This window comes from Mesoplodon bidens (genome assembly GCF_964165515.1).
Source record: "Mesoplodon bidens genome assembly, chromosome: 7".
Lineage (NCBI taxonomy): Eukaryota > Metazoa > Chordata > Mammalia > Artiodactyla > Ziphiidae > Mesoplodon > Mesoplodon bidens.
The window spans coordinates 56,165,491-56,190,610 of NC_138164.1; the positions used below are offsets into that span (position 1 = coordinate 56,165,491).

The 25,120-nt window shown below is 41.2% G+C and overlaps 1 protein-coding gene across 8 annotated transcripts in view; it reads left to right on the top strand.

Moving 5' to 3' along the window:
* The window catches only part of RIC3 (RIC3 acetylcholine receptor chaperone), a 60,236-nt gene that overhangs the window by 14,160 nt on the left and 20,956 nt on the right, over window positions 1–25,120 (top strand). For all 8 annotated transcript variants that reach the window (XM_081240008.1, XM_081240009.1, XM_081240010.1 and 5 more), the window contains exons 2-3: window positions 22,425–22,651; window positions 24,092–24,167. In XM_081240008.1, the coding sequence (XP_081096134.1) occupies window positions 22,425–22,651; window positions 24,092–24,167 (303 nt within the window). The remainder of the gene's footprint in view (window positions 1–22,424; window positions 22,652–24,091; window positions 24,168–25,120) is intronic.

Below are 25,120 nucleotides of genomic sequence, written 5' to 3' on the forward strand. Positions count from 1 at the left end.
GATTTTTTTTTAATCTGTGTACTGGTTTATTTAGGTGATTTGCTTTCCAATTGTGATTTTCTCTTTTCTATACTTCTATTTAGAGAAGATCTTTCAATATTTCCTTTTAGGGGATAGTTTTAGTATTGCTGTGTTCTTTTAGTTTTTGCTTGTCTGAAAAATTCTTTGTCTCTCCGTCTATTCTAAATGATAATTTTGCTTGGTAGAGTACCTTAGGTTGCAGATTTTTCCCTTTCAGGACTTTGACTATATCTTGCCACTCCCTTCTGGCCTGCAGCGTTTCTGTAGAGAAATCAGCTGATAGCCTTATGGGGGAACCTATGTAATTAACTCTTTGTTTTTCTCTTGCTGCCTTTAGAATCCTCTCTTTAACTTCTGCCATTTTTATTATAATATGTCCTGGTGTAGGTCTATTTGGGTTTACCTGTTTGGGACCCTCTGTGCTTTCTGTATCTAGATATCTGTTCCCTTCTTTAGGTTTGGGAATTTTTCAGCCATAATCTCTTTTAATACATTTTGGATCTCCTTTTCTCTTTCTTCTCTTCATGAAGAGTTCCAAATAATATGGGAAAATTGTATACTATAAATGAAAAGTAAAGATATATTCACTGTATGTATTCGCTAGGAAGAAGTAGGTCAACATCTTAACAGTGGTTATTTCTGGGTCATGGAAACATGGGTGGTTGTTATTTATACTTTTCTCTACTTTCTCAATTTTCTATAGGTATGTGTTTTTTTTTCTTATATAACCAGAAAAAAAGTTTCTTCCCTTCCATGTCCACTCCATCAAAAAAAAAAAAAAAAGGAAGAATCCTTTTTAGAATTGAGTCCAAGAAGTGTTCACATCTCTATAGTTGAAAAGTCCACTATCCCCCTTTTGCTTTTTGCAAACTGGAACAATAATTATCTGTCTCCATTCGTTCAAGATTTCTCTTTTTATCAATATAATTTCTTAAAATTTTCTTTAGTTCAGTGACCTTATATGCAAGTTTTACCAGTTTTCCTGGTAGAAATTATTTAGTGAACAGACTTGATCTTATCCTCCTCACCCATCTGGGACTTTTTTTCCCTCTAGGATTGTTAATTCTCTCCCATTTAACCCCAAATTGATAGCCTTTGATAGAGAATATGGAAGCAAAATAGAGGTTGAGAAATTCTGCTTTCTCAGCATTACATTTTATCATCAAGCAAATTGCCCTTTCACTCTAAAAATACCCTTCTTGCTTTTGCTAGCCTTTTTGTAAACCTTAATTTGTTTTGGACCTTGGCATCCTCATGTGGTTCTTCCAAGTCTTGCTACTCTTTCATGCTGATTGCTGATGTGCTCTTCTGTTCATTTTTTGTCTGTTCTTTTAGAATAGTTACCAGTACATCTACTGTTTTCCTCTGCCTTCCCCACCTGCTTAAGAATTTTCTAAATGCCCAAGCAAAAATGCATTTTAAGAGCTTTCTTCTTAGAGTCTCATGCAATGGAACCACATGTCTCTGTTCTCAGGACTTCTTAATTCTGCCTTCCTGGAGCCTGTGCCACACAACCCCTACCTTTTTGCCACAAATTCTAAGATGGCATGACCTCTTTCTCCTATGGTTCTCCTTTCATTTCACCAACAGGTTTCTTCTTTGGCCAGAGTAACCATTCCCTGACTCACCTTATGTACCTGTGGAACACGAAGATGTCAGCATACTAGGTCAGGAACTTGTCAGTTGTTCCTGGTTAGCTGACTGGGACTTTGAACAGGTTCCAGAGTAGTTGAAGCCCTCCAAGGTGACAGTGTGCTGCTTCTATGCTAGAATTGGCTTCAAGAGAGTCCTACCTTCCACCTCCGTTGGCTGGGACCTGGGGGGCTCCTACCGTAATGTTACGTTTGACATCTCTCCTGCTGACACTGCCCACCTGTGTTTTCCATTGAGCGTCTCACTTTGAATGCCTGTAAACAGGGTTCCTTACCAGCCCCTCCCCAGTGACCCTGTTCCTCTGGAATAGTTCAGACTCTTTTTGTCACCATGTTGTCCTCAAGTGAGTCCTGCTCACTGAGTCTAAAGCTCTCCAAGATGTGAAAATACATACACACACATATATGTATACGTGTGTATACATATTTATACATATATTTATACATATTTATACATACATAGATAACACACACATATACATAATTCTTTGTTATCTTAAATTAGCTCTTTATGTGTTGGTATGTAGGTGCCTGAGACAAATGGATTATTTTGGTCCTTTACCTTTTCTCTTAATGAAACATCAGACATCTACTCTGAAAGTGTGCAAAGAGGAGCAGAGACAATTTGAGAGTCTGTGAATGAATGTAAATTAGACACATTTTCAATTTCAGAAACTCAGAGGTGGGTGGGTGTGGAGCACCTCGATCAGTCTGACTGCCATTTTCTATTCTCAAAACTGAAATTGAAAACACTCAGGATAATGAAGTAAAAAACTATTTTTAGCTCTGAGAGTGACTGGGCTGGGTCTTGAGATTACAGCAAGGCCAACAGGCCTAGTGTAAGTCATTCAGATCAGTTTAACAAAGTGTATAGCATGCAAGACCCAGAGCATGCCCTGTAAGCATAAAGAAAATACTAGACTTCTATTAAAGAAGTTCATAGTTTGTCCTTCAGCCACAGAGCACCAGGAATGCACCTGCAGTTGAATAAATTGGGTTTATTGCTTGTTGCGGCAAAGCAGGATGCACACCATGAGGAAGCACACAGCATCTCAGTAAGAGTGTTAGAAAAGTCTTACTATAGGATTTAGGCTTGTGTTAGGTGATTTTGAGGAAGGTTTAAGGACGTCAGGCTTTGCTGTGGATCGGGTGCTGTCAGAAAGTGGGGCACATTCTATTACTGGGTATCTTAGTAGAGTTTATGTCAAGAGAGAGCAGTCTAAAGAAAAGCTATAGCTATAATTGGCAAAGAAGCAGCAGTCACTCATCATCCAGGAATAGGGGCTATTTGATATTTTTTTGATTTGGGCAATGTTCATGTTTTGTGTGTGCTCAGACAGATTACACAGTGTTCTTATTTTTTTTGTCTTGATCCATCATGGTCACAGAATGGTCTTGTCTGATGTTCATGTCTGAAATTGCTTATGTGTAAGAGGAGAACACCAGGACCTAACTGTGAGTGCCAGGCTAGCTCATAGCAACACCAGACCAGCTCCTGGGTATCAGAGGCTGCTTTTCTTATTCTCAGGTGTGATTTGTAGGTTTTAATCAGCAGTAGCTAAAATTGGGTAGAAATGGTACTTAGTGGAAGATGTTACCCATTTCTGTTCCAATCCATTCAAATAGAGGATGTAAGACACATAAATAGAACTCTTGAATAAGGCCAGGTGTGATAAGTGCAACTAAAGAGGTTCAGACAGTGTATTCTAAGCAACCGGGATGATAAGAGAAAATGCTTCAGGGACAAGGGCAGTATTTGGCCTGGGCTTAGGATAGGCTGGATTTAGATATGTGGAGTTGGAGGGAAAAGCAAAACCATTGGAGTAAGCAAAGGCCTGAGAGGTAAGAAATCACAAGGCAGGCTCAAAGCATGGTGAGAAGTCTAGTTTGGCTGAATCAGGAGTATGTAAATGGGAAAGCGTGAAGAGATACTTTTGGGCTAGATTATGGAATTCAGTTGTTCAGGAGTTCTCTTTCTAGGGAGGGAAAAATCAGAATTTGCTAAATACCTACTGTGTGTGCTGGGAGCTTTGTATATGTTATCTTATTTAATCTGTAACCCTTGTAACAACCCTGAGAAGTAGGTCTCATGATAACCATTTTATAGATGATGAAAATGAGCTCTAGTAAGGTTAATTTAACCTCCACTTAAATAGTTGGACACACAGCAAGGATCTTAATACCTCTGACTGAAAAGGTGGTACTCACTTTATTGATACTTCCCTCTGCTGTCTCCTGTGTGATGCAGTCTCTTGTCATTATGGGAACCGTTGAAAGCTTTTGATCAAAGGAATGGCAAGACCAGTTAGAATTATGCTTTAGGAAGATTACTCTGGTAACAAACAGTAATAGTTAACATGTGTTGAATATATGGACTAGGCCCTGTGCTAAGCAACTTAGACACACAAATATCTCTTTTAATAATATGTAGGGGGCTTCCCTGGTGGCACAGTGGTTGAGAGCCCGCCTGCCGATGCAGGGGACACGGGTTCGTGCCCCGGTCCGGGAGGATCCCACGTGCCGCGGAGCGGCTGGACACGTGAGCCATGGCCGCTGAGCTTGTGCGTCCGGAGCCTGTGCTCCGCAACGGGAGAGGCCACAACAGTGAGAGGCCCACGTATTGCAAATAATAATAATAATAATAATAATATGTAGGGTGAATTGGGAGTGGGGAGGTTGGTAAAAGATGAAAAAAAAATCTGATGAGACAAGCAGAAAACATCAAAGCAGTGGTCAGCAAAGTAGAGTTAGGTAGGAGGGGAATGCAATAAGATGGGCCCTTGGAGGAGACTGGTGAGGAAGAAACAGTCAGCTGTTGTTGAGCCTCCACTTTAAGTAATGCTGAATTAAATATGACCTCAAGAACTTCCTCAGTATTTAGGAAGAAGCTTTTGTATCTTAAAGGACTGGCTACATTAAGACCTTTCTTGCTCTGTGGTAATCCAGTTCTTTATTGATTTATTTGCCCTAAGAATGAAATGCTGCAAATGGTTTAACGTTGCTTTCAGAAAGCTCTTTTGTTAACAGTGCTAGAGTTTCTGTTTTTGTTTTTAGCAATAGGGATGGTTATTAACACGGGAAAGTAGAACTGCACTCTGTAAAATCCATTAAGTTTTTAGTCAAGCTTAAATGATTTGCTAAGTGAAATTTTAATAATTAAATAAACCTAAATATGGGGAAAGCTTTCAATAAACAATTGGGATTTAGTCAAGTCCATTTAATAGAATACCTAAGTACATATAGAGATAGGGAACACAGCTGTTTTCTATTTTGGAAGGTCTGCAGTTTTAATGTTCTAATATCTTTAATGTTCTGATCTCTTTAGTTGTTTGTTTTAAAGCAATTAAAAAACAAAATCACAAATCCCAACCTCCTAATTTATCCCACCCCTCCCCGCTTTCCCCTTTGGTAACCATAAATTTTTCTATGTCTGTGAGTTTCTGTTCTGTAAATAAGTTCATTTGTATCTTTTTTTAAAATTCTACATATAAATGATATCCTATGATATTTGTCTTTCTCTGTCTAGCTTACTTCACTTACTATGATAATCTCTAGGGCTGTCCATGTTGCTGCAGATGGCATTATTTTATTCTTTTTATTTTTTATTTTTTATTTATTTTTTTTTTTTTGCGATACGCGGGCCTCTCACTGTTGTGGCCTCTCCCGTTGCGGAGCACAGGCTCCGGATGCACAGGCTCAGCGGCCATGGCTCACGGGCCCAGCCGCTCCGCGGCATGTGGGATCTTCCCGGACCGGGGCATGAACCCGTGTCCCCTGCATCGGCAGGCGGACTCTCAACCACTGCGCCACCAGGGAAGCCCTTATTTTATTTTTTTTATGGCTGAGTAATATTTCATTGTGTATATATTACCATATGTATGGGATTAACATATACACACTACTATATAGAAAACAGATTAACCAACGAGGACCTACTGTGTAGCACAGAGATCTATACTCAATATTTTGTAATAACCTCTAAGGGCAAAGAATCTGAAAAAGTGTGTGTGTGTATATGTATGTGTGTATGTATGTATACATATAAAACTGAATCACTTGGGACTTCGCGTGGTGGTGCAGTGGTTAAGAATCCGCCTACCAGTGCAGGGGACACGGGTTTGAGCCCTGGTCCAGGAAGATCCCACATACTGCAGAGCAACTAAGCCTGTGTGCCACAACTACTGAGCCTGCGCTCTAGAGCCCACAAGCCACAACTACTGAGCTCATGAGCCACAACTACTGAAGCCCGTGTGCCTAGAGCCCATGCTCTGCTACAAGAGAAGCCACCGCAGTGAGAAGCCTGCGCACCACAACAAAGAGTAGCTGCTGTGCGCAGCAACAAAGACCCAACGCAGCCAAAAAAAACTGAGTCACTGTGCTGTATACCTGAAACTAACATGACATTGTAAACCAACTATACTTCAATTAAAACCCCACAAATCCTTTTTGTAATGTAGCTATAAAGTAGAACATTTGTAATAGTGAAAAAGTGTGATATAGATATACAAGGAGATGTTATATAGCAGTTTGAGTGAATGAACTAGAGTTGCATGCATTAACTGGATACATTTTGCCAGAAAAAGGCAAAAAGGAAGTTGCAGAAACATCAGTACAGTGTGATACTGTAATATAAAGTTTTTTTAAAATTGTGTTTAAAATATACATAACATTTATCATTACAACCATTAGATATACAGTTCAGAGGCATTAAGTACGTTCACACTGGTGTACAACCATCACCACCATCCATTCATAATATAAAGTTTTAAAATACTCAGTCAATATTGTATATTGTTCATGGATGTATACTTACATAGTAAAGTCTAAAAGCACATATTCTAATAATAACCAAATTCGGAGTTGTGGCTATTTCAGTGAGGGTGGGAGGAAGAGACATAAGGGGCTCCAGTTATATCTGTGTGGTAGGTAGGTATACAGGTATACAGGTATATTATCATCTGTGGTTTTTTGTACACTTGGAGTATTTTCTTTAAAATTTTTTTCTTAAAAAATCATTTCAGCTAGACATCTCCAAGTGTTTGCTAGCCATTGACTTTTTAGGCATTCTGGGCTGTTCAGTTCTAAGAAACATGGTGATACCAAGATCCAAGAGGTGAGGTTGCTCCCTATTGAGAACAGTTAACTTTATGAAGAGAAAAATCTGTTCCAAATTCAGCATTCTGACCCTAGCCTGCCATCTCAAGTGTACCCTTGGTTACAGGTGGCAGAAGTTATAGGTCTGAAGCCTAAAGGTCTAAGAGAGTGACTCTACAAAGAAAAGAAATACAGGAGGAGAGCAGGTTTTGGAAGGTGAAAATTAGTTTCACTTTTAGGTTTGAGTTGATAGACACACAAAAGGACATATATATTAGTGGGATTTAGAGTTAAGAGATAAGTGCTTGGAGGAAAGGTCAGAACTAGAGCTATACATTTTGGACATTACAGTGTATGCCTTGCGAATGAATGAGTTTACCAAAGGAAGAAGAATGAGGAAAGAACAAAGGTTGAAACAAAACGTTGGGGAGAGAGGATTAAAGAAGAACCAGTAAAAGAGATGGGAAGAAATAGGTTGAAGGACTAGTCAGTGGGGAAGGAAGAAATCAGGAGAGTGATGTGCCACAGATATTAAGGCCGGAAAGTTTGACAAGAATGTGTTCAGACTAATCCAATATTTATTGAATGACTTGTGGTAATCACTTTCTTGTGTAGCAGAGGAGTCTTAAGAGTGAGAGCTGAGTAAAAGCCATTGGATTTGATGGTTACAGTACAGTTACCATGTTGTAACTATACTTCTTATTCATAAACTCTTTAAATACAGGAATTGTTTTATTTATCATTTTAATCTCAGTGTCTGGCACAGTACCTGGCATGTTGTTAAGTGTTCAGTAGTAAATATGTGAACTATTACATTGAATATAAAATGCACAGATTTCTCCTAGGATATAAAACATATTTTTACCATCTAGCCTGTCTCTTCCATTGCTCTCAGTTCCCCCTCCTACCTTTGAAAACAGTATTCTCTACTTTTTCAGTGCTTCTTTGATTCTAGTCTACAATCTCTTTATCAGTAATGTCTTTTAAAATCAGTTTCAATGTTTCTCTACTTCTTGCCACATCACCATTCATTTAGTATTGCTTTTTGAACCCCTATATCACACTTCCTTTCTCACTCCCATTGCTCACCCATTAACTCAGTATAAAGAAGACAGTTCTAACAATCAGAGCTGTACAGAGGTGGCATGGGCTTCCTGTGGGGGGAAATACTGAGTTTCCTGTTTGATGGTATTCAGCAGAGTCAAGACCACCACTAGATGACTCTTTTAAAAAATTTCCAAGCGCTAAACGGGAGAAGCACTGGTTTGAGAAAAGCATGGGTCGCAAGTACACATTGGGACCCTGCCATTAATGGAGGGGAAAAGCGGGGAGACGCCAGCAGATTCCATCCTGTAAGCTGGTAGGAAGCCTGAAGGCTTGATGGGATTCCAGTGTGATAGGAGGCAAGGACATGCTTCAGGACCCCGGAGGAAGATGGCGGAAGAGTAAGACGCGGAGATCACCTTCCTCCCCACAGATACATCAGAAATTCATCTACACGTGGAACAACTCCTACAGAACACCTACTGAACGCTGACAGAAGACCTCAGACCCCCCAAAAGGCAAGAAGCTCCCCACATACCTGGGTAGGGCAAAAGAAAAAAAGAATAAACAGAGACAATAGGATAGGGACGGGACCTGCACCAGTGGGAGGGAGCCGTGAAGGGGGGAAGGTTTCTACACACTACAAGCCCCTTCGCGGGCGGAGACTGTAGGTGGCGGAGGGGGAAAGCTTCGGAGTAGCGGAGGAGAGCACAGCAACGGGTGCGGAGGGCAAAGCGGAGAGATTCTGGCACAGAGGACCGGTGCCCTCAGGCACACACCAGCCCGAGAGGCTTGTCTGCTCGGCCGCCGTGGCGGGCGGGGCTGGGAGCTGAGGCTCAGGTATCGGCTTTCAGTCGGAGCGCAGGGAGAGGACTGGGGCTGGCGGCAGGAAGAGAGCCTGAAGGGATTAGTGCACCACGGCTAGCCCGGAGGGAGTCCGGGGAAAGGGTCTGGAGCTGCTGAAGAGGCAAGAGACTTTTTTCCCTTTTGTTTCCTGGTGCGCGAGGAGAGGGCATTAAGAGGGCTGCTTGGGGAAGCGCCGGAGACAGGCACGAGCCGCGGGTAAGGCACGGACCTCGGAGACGGGCGTGGGCCGCCGCCGCCGCCACCGCCGCCCGCCGCCGCCGCCGCCGCCGCCGCGGCCCGCCGCCGCCGCCGCGGGGCCTGTGTGCGAGCGCGGGTCACTGTCCGCCCCGCCTTCCGGGGGGCCTGTGCACCCCGCCACTGCCGGGGTCCCCGAGACCCGGGGACGGCTTTCCCGGGAAAGCGCACGGAGCGCCACGGGCTGCTGCAACGTCACGCCGGCCTCTGCCGCCGCAGGCCCGCCCCACACTGCGCGCCCCTCCCTCCCCTCTGCCTGAGTGAGCCAGAGCCCCCGAATCAGCGGCTCCTTTAAACCCGTCCTGTCTGAGCGAAGAACGGACGCCCTCCGGCGACCTACGCGCAGAGGCGGGGCCAGGTCCAAGGCTGAGACCCGGGAGCTGTGAGAGCAGAGGCAGGGAAATCTCTCTGTGCAGCCTCGGAGGCAGCGGATTAAAGCTCCACGGTCCATTTGATGTGCCCTGCGTCTGTGGAGTGCATGAATGGACAGCGAATCATCCCAAATTGAGGAAGTGGACTTTGAGGACAAGATTTAAGACTTTCCCCCCTTTTCCTCTTTTTACAACGAATTATTCCAAATTAAGGAGGTGGACTTAGAGAGCAAGATTTCAGACTTCTCGCCCTTTTCCTCTTTTTACAACGAATTATCCCAAATTGAGGAGGTGGACTTGGAGAGCAAGATTTTTGATTTTTCCCCCTGCTCTCTTTTTGTGAATGTGTATGTGTAATCTTCTGTGTAAGATTCTCTCTGTATAGCTTTGCTTCCACCATATGTCTCAGGGTTCTATCGGTCCGGTTTTTTTTTTTTTTTTCAATAATTACTTTCTAATTTTAATAACGCTACTATATTTCATACTTTATTCTATTTTACTTTACCTGCTCTTTCTTTTTTTCCTACTCTCCCTTCCTCCCTCCGCTCCTCCTTTCCTTCTTTGTTTTTCTTTCCTCCCTCCCACCCTTCTTCTTTCCACTTTCTTTTTCTTTCCTTCCTCCCTCCCTCCTGTCTTTCTTCCTTTCCTTCCTCCCTCCCTCCCTCCTTTCTTTCCTTCTTTCTTTCCATCCTTCCTCCCTCCCTCCCTCCTTTCTTTCTTCCTTCCTTCCTTCCTTCCTTCCCTTCTTCCTTTCTTTCCCTCTCTCTTTCTTTCTTCTACTAATTCTTTCTTTCTACTTTTTCTCCCTGTTACTCTGAGCCGGGTGGATGAAAGGCTCTTGGTGCTGCAGCCAGGAGCCAGTGCTGTGCCTCTGAAGTGGGAGAGCCAACTTCAGGACACGGGTCCACAAGAGACCTCCCAGCTCCACATAATATCAAGCAGCGAAAATCTCCCAGAGATCTCCATCCCAACACCAGCACCCAGCTTCAGTCAACGACCAGCAAGCTACAGTGCAGGTCACCCTATGCCAAGCAACTAGCAAGGCAGGAACACAACCCCACCCATTAGCAGAGAGGCTACCTAAAAACATAATAAGGCCATAGGCACCCCAAAACACACCACCAGACGTGGACCTGTCCACCAGAAAGACAAGATCGAGCCTCAACCACCAGAGCACAGGAATTAGTCCCCCCCACCAGGAAGCCTACACAACCTACTGAAACAACCTTAGCCACTGGGGTCAGACACCAAAAACAACGGGAACTACGAATCTGCAGCTGGCAAAAAGGAGACCCCAAACACAGTAACATAAGCAAAATGAGAAGGCAGAAAAACACACAGCAGGTGAAGGAGCAAGATAAACACCTACCAGACCTAACAAATGAAGAGGTAATAGGCAGTCTACCTGAAAAAGAATTCAGAATAATGATAGTAAAGCTGATCCAAGATTCTATTTCCATGATCCATAATCTTGGAAATAGAATAGACAACATGCAAGAAACAGTTAACAAGGACCTAGAAGAACTAAAGATGAATCAAGCATCGATTAAAAACACAATAAATGAAATGAAAAATACTCTAGATGGGATCAATAGCAGAATAACTGAGGCAGAAGAACGGATAAGTGAGGTGGAAGATAAAATAGTGGAAATAACTGATGCAGAGCAAAATAAAGAAAAAAGAATGAAAAGAACAGAGGAGAGTCTCAGAGATCTCTGGGACAACATTAAACGCACCAACATTCGAATTATAGGGGTTCCAGAAGAAGAAGAGAAAAAGAAAGGGACTGAGAAAATATTTGAAGAGATTATAGTTGAAAACTTCCCCAATATGGGAAAGGAAATAGTTAATCAAGTCCAGGAGGCACAGAGAGTCCCATACAGAATAAATCCAAGGAGAAATACACCAAGACACATATTAATCAAACTGTCAAAAATTAAACACAAAGAAATCATATTAAAAGCAGCAAGGCAAAAACAACAAATAACACACAAGGGAATCCCCATAAGGTTAACAGCTGATCTCTCAGCAGAAACCCTACAAGCCAGAAGGGAGTGGCAGGACATAATTAAAGTGATGAAGGAGAGAAACCTGCAACCTAGATTACTCTACCCAGCAAGGATCTCATTCAGATTTGATGGAGAAATTAAAACCTTTACAGACAAGCAAAAGCTGAGAGAGTTCAGCACCACCAAACCAGCTTTACAACAAATGCTAAAGGAACTTCTCTAGGCAAGAAACACAACAGAAGGAATATACCTACAATAACGAACCCAAAGCAATTAAGGAAATGGGAATAGGAACATACATATCAATAATTACCTTAAATGTAAATGGACTAAATGCTCCCACCAAAAGACACAGAGTGGCTGAATGGATACAAAAACAAGACCCATATATATGCTGTCTACAAGAGACCCACTTCAGACCTAGAGACACATACAGATTGAAAGTAAAGGGATGGAAAAAGATATTCCATGCAAATGGAAATCAAAAGAAAGCTGGAGTAGCAATTCTTATATCAGACAAAATAGACTTTAAAATAAAGACTATTAGAAGAGACAAGGAAGGACACTACATAACGATAAAGGGATCGATCCAAGAAGAAGATATAACAATTGTAAATATTTATGCACCCAACATAGGAGCACCTCAATACATAAGGCAAATACTAACAGCCATAAAAGGGGAAATCGACAGTAACACAATCATAGTAGGGGACTTTAACACCCCACTTTCACCAATGGACAGATCATCCAAAATGAAAATAAATAAGGAAACACAAGCTTTAAATGATACATTAAACGAGATGGACTTAGTTGATATTTATAGGACATTCCATCCAAAAACAACAGAATACACATTTTTCTCAAGTGCTCATGGAACATTCTCCAGGATAGATCATATCTTGGGTCACAAATCAAGCCTCGGTAATTTTAAGAAAATTGAAATTGTATCAAGTATCTTCTCCGACCACAATGCTATGAGACTAGACATCAATTACAGGAAAAGATGTGTAAAAAATACAAACACATGGAGGCTAAACAATACACTACTCAATAACGAAGTGATCACTGAAGAAATCAAAGAGGAAATTAAAAAATACCTAGAAACAAATGACAATGGAGACACGACGACCCAAAACCTATGGGACGCAGCAAAAGCAGTTCTAAGGGGGAAGTTTATAGCAATACAATCCCACCTTAAGAAACAGGAAGCATTTCGAGTAAACAACCTGACCCTGCACCTAAAGCAATTAGAGAAAGAAGAACAAAAATACCCCAAAGCTAGCAGAAGGAAAGAAATCATAAAGATCAGATCAGAAATAAATGAAAAAGAAATGAAGGAAACGATAGCAAAGATCAACCAAACTAAAAGCTGGTTCTTTGAGAAGATAAACAAAATTGACAAACCATTAGCCAGACTCATCAAGAAAAAAAGGGAGAAGACTCAAATCAATAGAATTAGAAATGAAAAAGGAGAAGTAACAGCTGACACTGCAGAAATACAAAAGATTATGAGAGATTACTATAAGCAACTCTATTCCAATAAAATGGACAACCTGGAAGAAATGGACACATTCTTAGAAATGCACAACCTGCCAAGACTGACTCAGGAAGAAATAGAAAATATGAATAGACCAATCACAAGCACTGAAATTGAAACTGTGATTAAAAATCTTCCATCAAACAAAAGCCCAGGACCAGATGGCTTCACAGGTGAATTCTATCAAACATTTAGAGAAGAGCTAACACCTATCCTTCTCAAACTCTTCCAAAATATAGCAGAGGGAGGAACACTCCCAAACTCATTCTACGAGGCCGACATCACCTTGATACCAAAACCAGGCAAGGATGTCACAAAGAAAGAAAACTACAGGCCAATATCACTGATGAACATAGATGCAAAAATCCTCAACAAAATACTAGCAAACAGAATCCAAGAGCACATTAAAAGGATCATACACCATGATCAAGTGGGGTTTATCCCAGGAATGCAAGGATTCTTCAATATACGCAAATCAATCAATGTAATACACCATATTAACAAGTTGAAGGAGAAAAACCATATGATCATCTCAATAGATGCAGAGAAAGCTTTCGACAAAATTCAACACCCATTTATGATAAAAACCCTGCAGAAAGTAGGTATAGAGGGATCTTTCCTCAACATAATAAAGGCCATATATGACAAACCCACAGCCAACATTGTCCTCAATGGTGAAAAACTGAAACCATTTCCACTAAGATCAGGAACAAGACAAGGCTGCCCACTCTCACCACTCTTATTCAACATAGTTTTGGAAGTTTTAGCCACAGCAATCAGAGAAGAAAAGGAAATAAAAGGAATCCAAATTGGAAAAGAAGAAGTAAAGCTGTCACTGTTTGCAGATGACATGATACTATACATAGAGAATCCTAAAGATGCTACCGAAAAACTACTAGAGCTAATCAATGAATTTGGTAAAGTAGCAGGATATAAAATTAATGTACAGAAATCTCTGGCATTCCTGTACACTAATGATGAAAAATCTGAAAATGAAATCAAGAAAACACTCCCATTTACCATCGCAACAAAAAGAATAAAATATCTAGGAATAAACCTACCTAAGGAGACAAAAGACCTGTATGCAGAAAACTATAAGACACTGATGAAAGAAATTAAAGATGATACAAATAGATGGAGAGATATACCATGCTCCTGGATTGGAAGAATCAATATTGTGAAAATGACTCTACTACCGAAAGCAATCTACAGATTCAATGCAATCCCTATCAAACTACCAATGGCATTTTTCACAGAACTAGAACAAAAAATTTCAAAATTTGTTTGGAAAAACAAAAGGCCCCGAATAGCTAAAGCAATCTTGAGAACGAAAAACGGAGCTGGAGGAATCAGGCTCCCTGACTTCAGACTATACTACAAAGCTACAGTAATTAAGACAGTCTGGTACTGGCATAAAAACAGAAAGATAGATCAGTGGATCAGGATAGAAAGCCCAGAGATAAACCCACGCACATATGGCCAACTTATCTTTGATAAAGGAGGCAGGAATGTACAGTGGAGAAAGGACAGCCTCTTCAATAAGTGGTGCTGGGAAAACTGGACAGGGACATGTAAAAGTTTGAGATTAGATCATTCCCTAGCACCATACACAAAAATAAGCTCAAAATGGATTAAAGACTTAAATGTAAGGCCAGAAACTATCAAACTCTTAGAGGAAAACATAGGTAGAACACTCTATGACATAAATCACAGCAAGATCCTTTTGGACCCACCTCCTAGAGAAATGGAAATAAAAACAAAGATAAACAAATGGGACCTAATGAAACTTCAAAGCTTTTGCACAGCAAAGGAAACCATAAAGAAGACCAAAAGACAACCCTCAGAATGGGAGAAAATATTTGCAAATGAAGCAACTGACAAAGGATTAATCTCCAAAATTTATAAACAGCTCATGCAGCTCAATAGCAAAAAAACAGACAACCCAATCCAAAAATGGGCAGAAGACTTAAATAGGCATTTCTCCAAACAAGATATACAGACTGCCAACAAACACATGAAAGAATGCTCAACATCATTAATCATTAGAGAAATGCAAATCAAAACTACAATGAGATATCATCTCACACCAGTCAGAATGGCCATCATCAAGAAATCTAGAAACAATAAATGCTGGAGAGGGTGTGGAGAAAAGGGAACACTCTTGCACTGCTGGTGGGAATGTGAATTGGTACAGCCACTATGGAGAACGGTATGGAGGTTCCTTAAAAAACTACAACTAGAACTACCATATGACCCAGCAATCCCACTACTGGGCATATACCCTGAGAAAACCATAATTCAAAAAGAGACATGTACCAAAATGTTCATTGCAGCTCTATTCACAATAGCCCGGAGCTGGAAACAACCTAAGTGTCCATCATCGGATGAATGGATAAAGAAGATGTGGCACATATATACAATGGAATATTACTCAGCCATAAAAAGAAACGAAACTGAGCTATTTGTAATGAGGTGGATAGACCTAGAGTCTGTCATACAGAGTGAAGTTAGTCAGAAAGAGAAAGACAAATACCGTATGCTAACACATATATACGGAATTTAAAAAAAAATGTCATGAAGAACCTAGGGGCAAAACGGGAATGAAGACACAGACCTACTTGAGAATGGACTTGAGGATATGGGGAGGGGGAAGGGTGGGCTGTGACAAGGCGAAAGAGAGGCATGGACGTGTATACACTACCAAACGTAAGGTAGATAGATAGTGGGAAGCAGCCGCAGAGCACAGGGAGATCAGCTCGGTGCTTTGTGACCGCCTGGAGGGGTGGGATGGGGAGGGTGGGAGGGAGGGAGATGCATGAGGGAAGGGATGTGGGAACAGATGTATATGTATGACTGATTCACTTTGTTATAAAGCAGAAACTAATTAAAAAAATAAATAAATAAACTTAAAAAAAAAATGGATAACCAGTGGACCTACTATATAGCACAGGGGACTCTGCTCAATGTTATGTGGCAGCCTGGATGGGAGGGGAGTTTGGGGGAGAATGGGTACATGCATATGTATAGCCGAGTCCCTTTGCTGTGCATCTGAAACTATCACAACATTGTTAATCGGCTATACTCCAATATAAAATAAAAAGTAAAAAAAAAAAAAAATTTCCAATTTATTGAGAGATAAATAACATATCGTGCGATTTACCTGTTTAAAGTGCACAGTCAGTGGCTTTTAATATAGTCACGAAGTTGTACAACCATCATCAGAATCGTCACCCCTCAAGAAAAAAAACCCATACCCCTTAGCAGTCACTCTCCTCTGCCCCCTCTCCACCCTCCCTATCTCCCCCCAGCAAGCAACCACAAATCTACTCTCTGTCTCTATGGATTTGCCTATTCTGAACACTTCATATTAATGGAATCATATAATATGTAGTCTTGCATGACTGGCTTTTCTTCACTTAGGATTATGATTTTGAAGTTCATCCATACTGTAGCATGTGTCTGCACTTCTTCCTCTTTTATGGCCAAATACTGTTCCATTGTATGGATATAGCACATTTTTATTTGTCAGCTAATGAACATCTGGCCATCATGAATAATGCTGCTTTAAACATTTGTACAAAAGTTTTTGTTTTTTTAATTGGGGTATAGTTGCTTTACAATGTTGTGTTAGTTTCTGCTGTACAACGAAGTGAATCAGCTATATGTATACATATATCCCCTCCCTCTTGGACCTCTCTCCCACCCCACCCCCCCATCGCACCCATCTAGATCACCACAGAGCACCGAGCTGAGCTCCCTGCGCTATACCGCAGGTTCCCACTAGCTATCTGTTTTACACATGGCAATGCACAGACGTCAATCCCAGTCTCCCAGTTCATCCCACCCTCCCTCCCCAACCCCCACCATGTCCACACATCTGTTCCCTATGTCTGCATCTCTATTCCTGCCCTGTAAATAGGTTCATCTGTACCATTTTTCTAGATTCCACATACGTGCATGTGTGTATATGTGTGTGTGTGTATATATATATATATATATATATGTATATATGACACCATACACAAAAACAAACTTAAAATGGATTAAAGACCTAAATGTAAGGGACTTCCCTGGTGGCGCAGTGGTTGAGAGCCTGCCTGCCGATGCAGGGGACACAGGTTCGTGCCCCGGTCTGGGAGGATCCCACATGCCACGGAGCGACTGGGCCCGTGAGCCATGGCCTCTGAGCCTGCGCGTCTGGAGCCTGTGCTCCACAACGGGAGAGGCCACAACGGTGAGAGGCCTGCGTACAGCAAAAATAAATAGATAGATAGATAGATAGATAAATAAAACCTAAATGTAAGACCGAACACTATAAAACTGTTACAGGAAAACATAGGAAGAACGCTCTTTGACAAAAATCACAGCAAGATCTTTTTTGTACATAAGTTTTTGTGTGAGCATATTCTTCTTGGGTATATACCCAAGGGCAGAATTGCTGGGTCATATGGAAACTTTGTTTACCTTTTTGAGGAACTGCCAGACTGTTTTTCAAAGCAACTGCACTATTTTACATTCCCACCCAGCAGAGTACAGTAGTTCCATTTTCTCCACATCCTCACCAACACTTTTGATTATGTCTTTTTTTTTAATTAATTTATTTTTTGGCTGTGTTGGGTCTTCATTGCTGCACACGGGCTTTCTCTAGTTGTGGCAAGTGGGGGCTACTCTTTGATGCAGTGCGTGGGCTTCTCTTTTTGGTGACTTCTCTTGTTGCAGAGCATGGTCTCTAGGCTTCAGTAGTTGTGGCACGTGGGCTCAGTAGTTGTGGCTCGTGTGCTCTAGAGCTCGGGCTCTGGAGTGCAGGCTCAGTAGTGGCATACGGGCTTAGTTGCTCCGTGGCATGTGGGATCTTCCCGGGCAAGGGCTTGAACTCGTGTCCCCTGCATTGGCAGGCGGATTCTTAACCACTGCGCCACCAGGGATGTCCCATCGATTATGTCTTTTTGATTATAGCATCCTATGGGTGTAAAATTCTATCTCATTGTGGGTTTAATTTACATTTCTTTGATCACTAGCGATGTTGAACATCTTTTCATGTGCATGTTGGCCATTATATATCTTCTTTGGAAAAATGTCTATTAAGATATTTTGTTCATTTTTAATTGGATTGTCTTTTTGTTGAGTGGTAAGAGTTCTTTATATATTTTGAATACTCGACCTTTATCAGATATATGATATTTTCTTTCATTCAGTGGGTTGTCTTCACTTTCTTGATGGTGTCTTTGCAACACAAAAGTTTTAAAATTTGATGAAGTCCACTTATTTTTCCTTTGGTTGCTTGTGCTTTTGGTGTCATATCTAAGAAAACAGTGCCTAATCTAAGGTCACAAGGATTTATGTTTATTTTTTTTCTAAGACTTTTATGGTTTTGGCTCTTATATTTAGGTCTCTAATCTATTTTCAGTTAATTTTTAGAAATTTAATATGGTGTGAGGTAGGGGTCTAACTTCATTCTTTTGCATGTGAATGTCTTGTCCCTATAGCATTTGTTGAGAGGCTGGATGACTTTTAAGGCTCCTTCTGACTCTGAAGATTCTATGATGCTTTGTGGTATATTGGTTTCTGTTATTGTCCAGATAGGTGGACAGTCAAGATTACATATGATGGCCATCCTTTTCCCAAGAATACATTGTGTCTAAAAACAGGGATAGCCATTAGTCTTTTATCAGTTTGTTCTAGATTTCTCAGTTGCTTTAAAGTCTGTCCTCCTTTGACTTTTATGATACTGGTTTGCTTCTGGTCTTCTTTGACCAGCGCAGTTTTCTTTTCTTCCTATTTTTGCACATAAGTACACATACCCCTCCAGTTTTTTTGGTATGGGAACTGTTCATGCAATTTTAATTAGCTTTGTCATTTAGGTAGCTCAGAGTTTCTTCTCAAGCCTAACTACAGTCTAATAAAAATTTCCTCTGAATATGCCAACAACACCTAGAATTTAACATGTGAAAAATAGGTGTTCAGTCTTCCCCTAACCATAAGCCCTCCCAGTTTTCCTCATTGTCTTCTCTTAGTATCTTAAACCAACCTTTGAGTTTTCCAACCCCCCACTCCCCATTCATTATTAAATGTTGCTGATCATTACATGGTAAAAACCCTTGGACCCATCCTTTCCTTTCTATAGCTATAGCTGTCTTCTGGCTGATTTCCCAGACCCTAGTTTCTCTCTTTTAGGTCCTTACTCAACTGCTGGAATAATCCTCCTCAGACACCCTTCTGATTAAATCATTGCCCTGATCCTAGATCCACAATATTAAATTTATATGACACAAGTTAACATTTAACCCACCACTACTTTCCTCTCCTTATCTCTTGTTACTTTCCTTAATGGATTTGGTAGTTAACCTTATTTATTCTTTGTTCTTATTTCTTTGTTCTCATCTTTTTCTCATTGCACACAGTCCTCTTTTCTCCTAGTGTGCCTTTGCTTCTCTTCTATTCTGAATCTCACTCCCTTCAATGATTGATCCCATCTGGTTCCTCTCCCTTTTTTTTTTTTGCATTCTTTCAATACTTAAACATTTAGTTTGTCTAGTAATAAGATCCACAGTACCCTCTTCCTTTTTTGCTGGATATGCTACTTTTTAAAAGCATTGTTTCATGTGGGAACCATTGTTTCCGTTTCATTTATAGTTCTCTTCCTTTCCTACCTACAGCACAGAGTCCTGAACATAATAGTGGTCCAATAAATCTTCTTGGCTGACAGATCTATAAAAGTTTGGGGGGCAGATGTGTGATGTTTAGCATCATCATTTTTCGATTTTAGAAATGCAAAATAATGCCTTTTGTGCCATTATTTGGTTTTAATTTTTCATATTTTGTTTTATGCCAAGTTTCGAGAACAGTCTTCTCAGTACAGTTAAATGAAGTTCAACAACGTATTACTACAGATATTAAATCTAGTTTATTGAGCGGTAACCACCCGATATATCAGATTCTCTCAAGGGAAAGGTTAGCTTCTTAGATGCTGGCTAGGCATTTGTTCAAAGTGCATTATAGCCTTAAAGCTAGGACCATTTAAGATATTAAGATCCTTGACAGTTTAGTAGCAAAATAGCCACCAGCACCCGGAATAAGGAGTAGTGACCTGCTTGCTTTCTTCTACTGTCTGAAGTTGTGCTTCTGTTGCTGGCCTCCTCTTAAAAAGAAGCTTTTCTTCTAACTTCCATGTCACCCAAAGTCAGTATCAAGAGGGAAAGAAGGATTGTTGGGGTGGAGCTCGGCTGAGAGAGGATACAGGCAGAGGGCAGCTCCCAGGCCCAGTGGCTGGCTGTCTCACTCCTTGCCTGCCCACCCACCATCTCTCTCACCTCAGGAGCAGAGAGTTGACTTGAAGATAGTCCTTAGTTCATAGCCCCTGATTAACATCACCAGTGCAAGGTTGCTTTCTTATTTCGTTACTTTCTTTTTAACCCTTTACCTTCACTCCACATGCCCATTCCTTTCTCCGTTCATGTGCACCCACTCTAATGTGTTTGTTTTATGTCCTTATACCTACATATTTGCTTGAAAGATATGTAGTATAATTATAGTGTGTCTTTAGCTTACATATGGTATTTGCTTATTTTTCTCAATGCTGTGCTTTTTAAGATATGTTCATATTGCTGTAGGTATATCTAAAGTGTTTTCTAAAAGCTGCGTGGAATTTCATATTTGTATCTACTCCATTTTGATTCTACATTCTAACAGTTACAGAGATCAGAGTTACTTCAGGCTCCCTGCTGCAACGTCACCACAGTGAACGTTCTCGCACAGGTCTATAGAGTCTATAGTTTGAATTCGGATACAGACAGCCTTATTTGAGAATTTCTCTGGAATTTATCCACCAGTATAGGATCACTGGATAATAGGACGTAGTTTAATGTCACTAAGTGCAGCCGGATCACTTAGCAGAATGGCTGTTTCCGTTTACACTCTTACCCATAATGCATGAGAGTTCTTGCCTCCCCACATCTTTGACAGTACCTACTATTACCCACCATTCTAATTTTTGCCCTTCTGATAGGTATAAGTCCTAGCTCATTGTTTTAATTAGTATTTTTCTCATTGGTTTTATTTTGATCATCTCTTTATGTACTTGTTAACCATTTGAACTTCTCTTTCTGTGAGTTTCCTACTCATATCTTTTGGCCATTTTTCTATTGGGTTTCCTCTGATGTTCATATCACATTGCAGGAATTCCTTGTCTATGCTAGAGATTTAATCCGTTGTCAGTTTTAGACGTTGCAGAAGCTTTTCCTTGCCTGTCATCTATCTTAACCCTGTTATGGTATTCTTTATTGAACAGAAATCCATAATTTTATTGAAGTCAAATCCAACAATTTTTACTGTGTAGTTTGTATTTTTAGAGCCTGAGTCGGGAAGTCTTTCTGCTCCTTAGTGTTTTCTGTCAATGGATTATCCACACAAGCCTGTTTACATGGCCTTTTGAAGAGAAATCTTTCCTTTCTTTCTCACCTGTGACTTGGAGGAGACTTGGCGCTGTTAATGTTTGGCTGCCCAAATGGAAAAAAAATGATGGAGGAAAAAAATGTGAGAAAACTGATGCACGCTCCTTTCTCTAAGCCCTGCACTTCCACTCACAGGACTGAGCCCCTGTGACCCTGTTTGTACTACATGAATCTTGTCTGCTCAGCTACAGCTGATTAGAAAGTGCTGCATACCCACCCAAGCTGAGTAGGTATGCAGGGAATTTGGAATTATGACCAGTCTCTGCTGGCCCCTTGAAGGACATGCAAATTGAGGGGTTTGGGGGTGAACACCTTCCTTTATGTTCACAGAGAAGCTAGAGAAATGCTGGTGGAGAAATGAGAATGAGGAAGATATGCACAGAGGAACAGAGAAAAAAGCCCTCTGGCCCCACAGAGAGGGAGCACGATTGAAGTAGAATGTGAGAGTAGCTGTCTTGTATCCTGATGGCTTTCCAGTTTCTGATTGTGTTCTCTTCTGAGATCAGATTGCATTTCCTTATGTGTATTAGTTAGGGATGGCTAACTACTCTAACAGATAAACTCCAAAGTGTACAATGGCCCTAACACAACAGAAGTTTATTTCTCACTCACATAAACAGGTCCAGATGGCTTTAAGTTGGTGAGGTGGTGGCAGTGGACGGCTCTGTGCCACACAGGTACTCAGGAACTCGGGTTGATGGAGGCTCTGCCATTTTCAACACATGACTTCCAATGTCTCCGTAGGTGTTAGCATCCAGCCTGCAGAAAGGAAATGAACATGGAGTTCAATACATGGGACGTTGTATAGGCCAGGCCTTGAACTAGCACCTGTCATTCACATTGCTTTGTCTGGAACTCAGTCACACGGCCACATTTAAGTGTATAGGAAGCTGAAAAATGTTATCCACCTGTGGACCCAAAAGGAAGAGAAAATGGGTTTGGTGAACAGCTAGAGATTGCCACATCATATTTATTATATGTGTGATACTCTTGTGATGCCTCTATATCCTTATAATCAACTTCCCATTTTTTCTTAAACTTGTTTGAGTTGACTTCTGTTGTGTATCTCAGTGCGTGAGGTGTTTTCCTAATAGCCATATTTAAAATAGTAGAAGTAATAATGACTGATTAATTTATTTTCTCAGGGAAGTTGCGTCGATTTCCACCTATGATGCATCATCACCAGGCACCCTCAGATGGCCAGACCTCTGGGGCTCGCTTCCAGAGGTCTCACCTTGCAGAGGCCTTTGCAAAGGCTAAAGGACCAGGTGGAGGCACTGGAGGAGGAGGGAGTGGAAGAGGCCTGATGGGGCAGATTATTCCAATCTACGGTTTTGGGATTTTTTTATATATACTATACATTTTATTTAAGGTAAGTGGAGTCATCCTGATCATATTACATCAATGAAAATCCAGTATCATCATAATAAAAATCATTGTCAGCATTAAAACCCTTTATAGTTCATAACCCTTTTTCAAATCTTTCATCTCTTTAAATCTTGCCTCCTCTTTATGAGGTACCTAGGATAGCTGTCACATACCTCAGTTTTACAGATGAGAAAATCTTCACTCAGAACCTAAACAGTTTGCCCAGAATTCACAACTAAAAATGCAGAACCAGGACTTGAACCTGAATCTTCTAGTTCCTAATCCACTGGGCAATAAAGTTCAAAGCCAACCCTCCCCCGACCCTGCCCCAATTTTTTCTTGATTGTGCATCTTTGCAAACTGTAAAGGCATAAAGGTGTTCTAAGAAGAACTTTATCATGAGGATTGGCATAATGATTTCGAGGTAGCCACTGTGAGGCCAAATAATGACTGTACCAACACCACTTTTTCCTCCTTTTACCCCCAGGAGTATGAGGTGCTGTTTTTAACATCAGTTTTATTAATTCTCCTGAAACAGAACTGCCGCGTCCTGAAACTAAGCCTGATATTTCCCAGCTCTGGGGAGATATGATTTGGGTCCTTTTATTTTATTTTATTTTGCGGTACATGGGCCTCTCACTGTTGTGGCCTCTCCCGTTGCGGAGCACAGGCTCCGGACGCGCAGGCTCAGGGGCCATGGCTCACGGGCCCAGCCACTCCGCGGCATGTGAGATCTTCCCGGACTGGGGCACAAACCTGTGTCCCTTGCATCAGCAGGCGTACTCTCAACCACCGCGCCACCAGGGAAGCCCAATTTGTGTCCTTTTAAAAGTAGACTCCCAGGGCTTCCCTGGTGGCGCAGTGGTTGAGGGTCCGCCTGCCGATGCAGGGAACACGGGTTCGTGCCCCGGTCCGGGAGGATCCCACATGCCGCGGAGTGGCTGGGCCCGTGAGCCATGGCCGCTGAGCCTGCGCGTCCGGAGCCTGTGCTCCGCAACGGGAGAGGCCACAACAGTGAGAGGCCCGCGTACTGCAAAAAAAAAAAAAGTAGACTCTCAGTTAAGTTCTACCTCCAGGCAGGCTTTGGGCAGCCATGGGCCTGGGCCTGGGCACTGTAAGTAGAAGCAGGAGGCTGCCCTCCTAGCTAGAGTAAGAGCTGACTTCGTTCTTGCCTAGGAATTCTGCAGGCAGCCCAGGTTGAGTCTTGGATGAGCATGGGCAAGGCAGATGGCTTGTGAAGAGATTTTTTTTCTTGTGCCTTGACCTTGATAATTTTTTACTTGGAAACCTTCTGTTGGCTTTTTTTTTTTTTGAGATTTTTTCTAATGTTGCTATTTGATTTGATTTTCTCCCAACCTTTTTTTTTTCCCATCTAATATGAGGGGTTCCATGACTTTGAGGTTCTGAGCTGCTGTTGATGTACTGTACCTCCTTCAATTCTCAGCTCTCAAAGGGGAAAAGTACTGCAGAGGATCAGAAGTGCTCTACTGCCACACCTGGAAGCACCCACAGGAAAATTAGTAAGTGCCCCTTTCAGTATATTTATAAGTTTCATTGAGTCAGACAGCTGTAATACAGCCAGAGGGACAATCTGTGGATATGTCTTAAAAGCATTTCTCCAAAGTTGTCCCAGATTAATCTGATGCCGATTTTTACCTTAGCTCTGGGAATTCTCAAGTTTCCATGTTGATGTTCGGCTTTTGAGGGAAAGATAGTTATAAAAAGTACACAACCACAAGTTCACTGTTTTATACATTTGCAGATTAACATTTTACACTCGGAATGGGTTACTACTTCTCATTTCTAGACTTCAGAATATTGGTAGCAAATTTCTTTATTTCACATAGAGGAAAACTGAGGCAGTGAGATCAAGTCATTTTCAAAGTCAGTTATTAGATACAGGGACAGAGTTTAACACTTCTGACTCTTGAAACATGATCATCAAATATTTACCGACCAATTAAAATATTCAGTGCTCTCTGGAAAAATGAAATATATATGGCATGGCTCTCCCCTCTGAGAATTTGTAGTCTAGGATGAATGTCAGGGAAAAATAACTTGTGAAAAGTTTACTACCTAGAAAGAAGGGACTTGGCGAAAGCCTTCTGGGAAATCGCACCTATCTGTGTATGAAGGAGGGCCTATTAGATAGGGTGCTTGAGTAAGACGCAGTCTGACAGAGGGCAGCTGTGGCAAAGAAGTCATGAAGAGTAGGTAGGATAAGCTGTGTTGTTGAAGGCCAAACTATCCTGTGGATACTGAAGCCTCATTGGAGTTTTTTAAAAGAAGGACATTAGCAAAATAACTGTGATCCCTGCTCTATTCTTTTTTTTTTTGAATTTTTGTATTCTTAATTGAAATAGTGTCTTACCAAAAGTGATTGTAAATGCATCATGAAATTGTTTTTAAAGACTTGTGAACTAAAGAGTAGCAAATTCTGTATCCTGTCACATACTGCATTTAAAACAGAAAG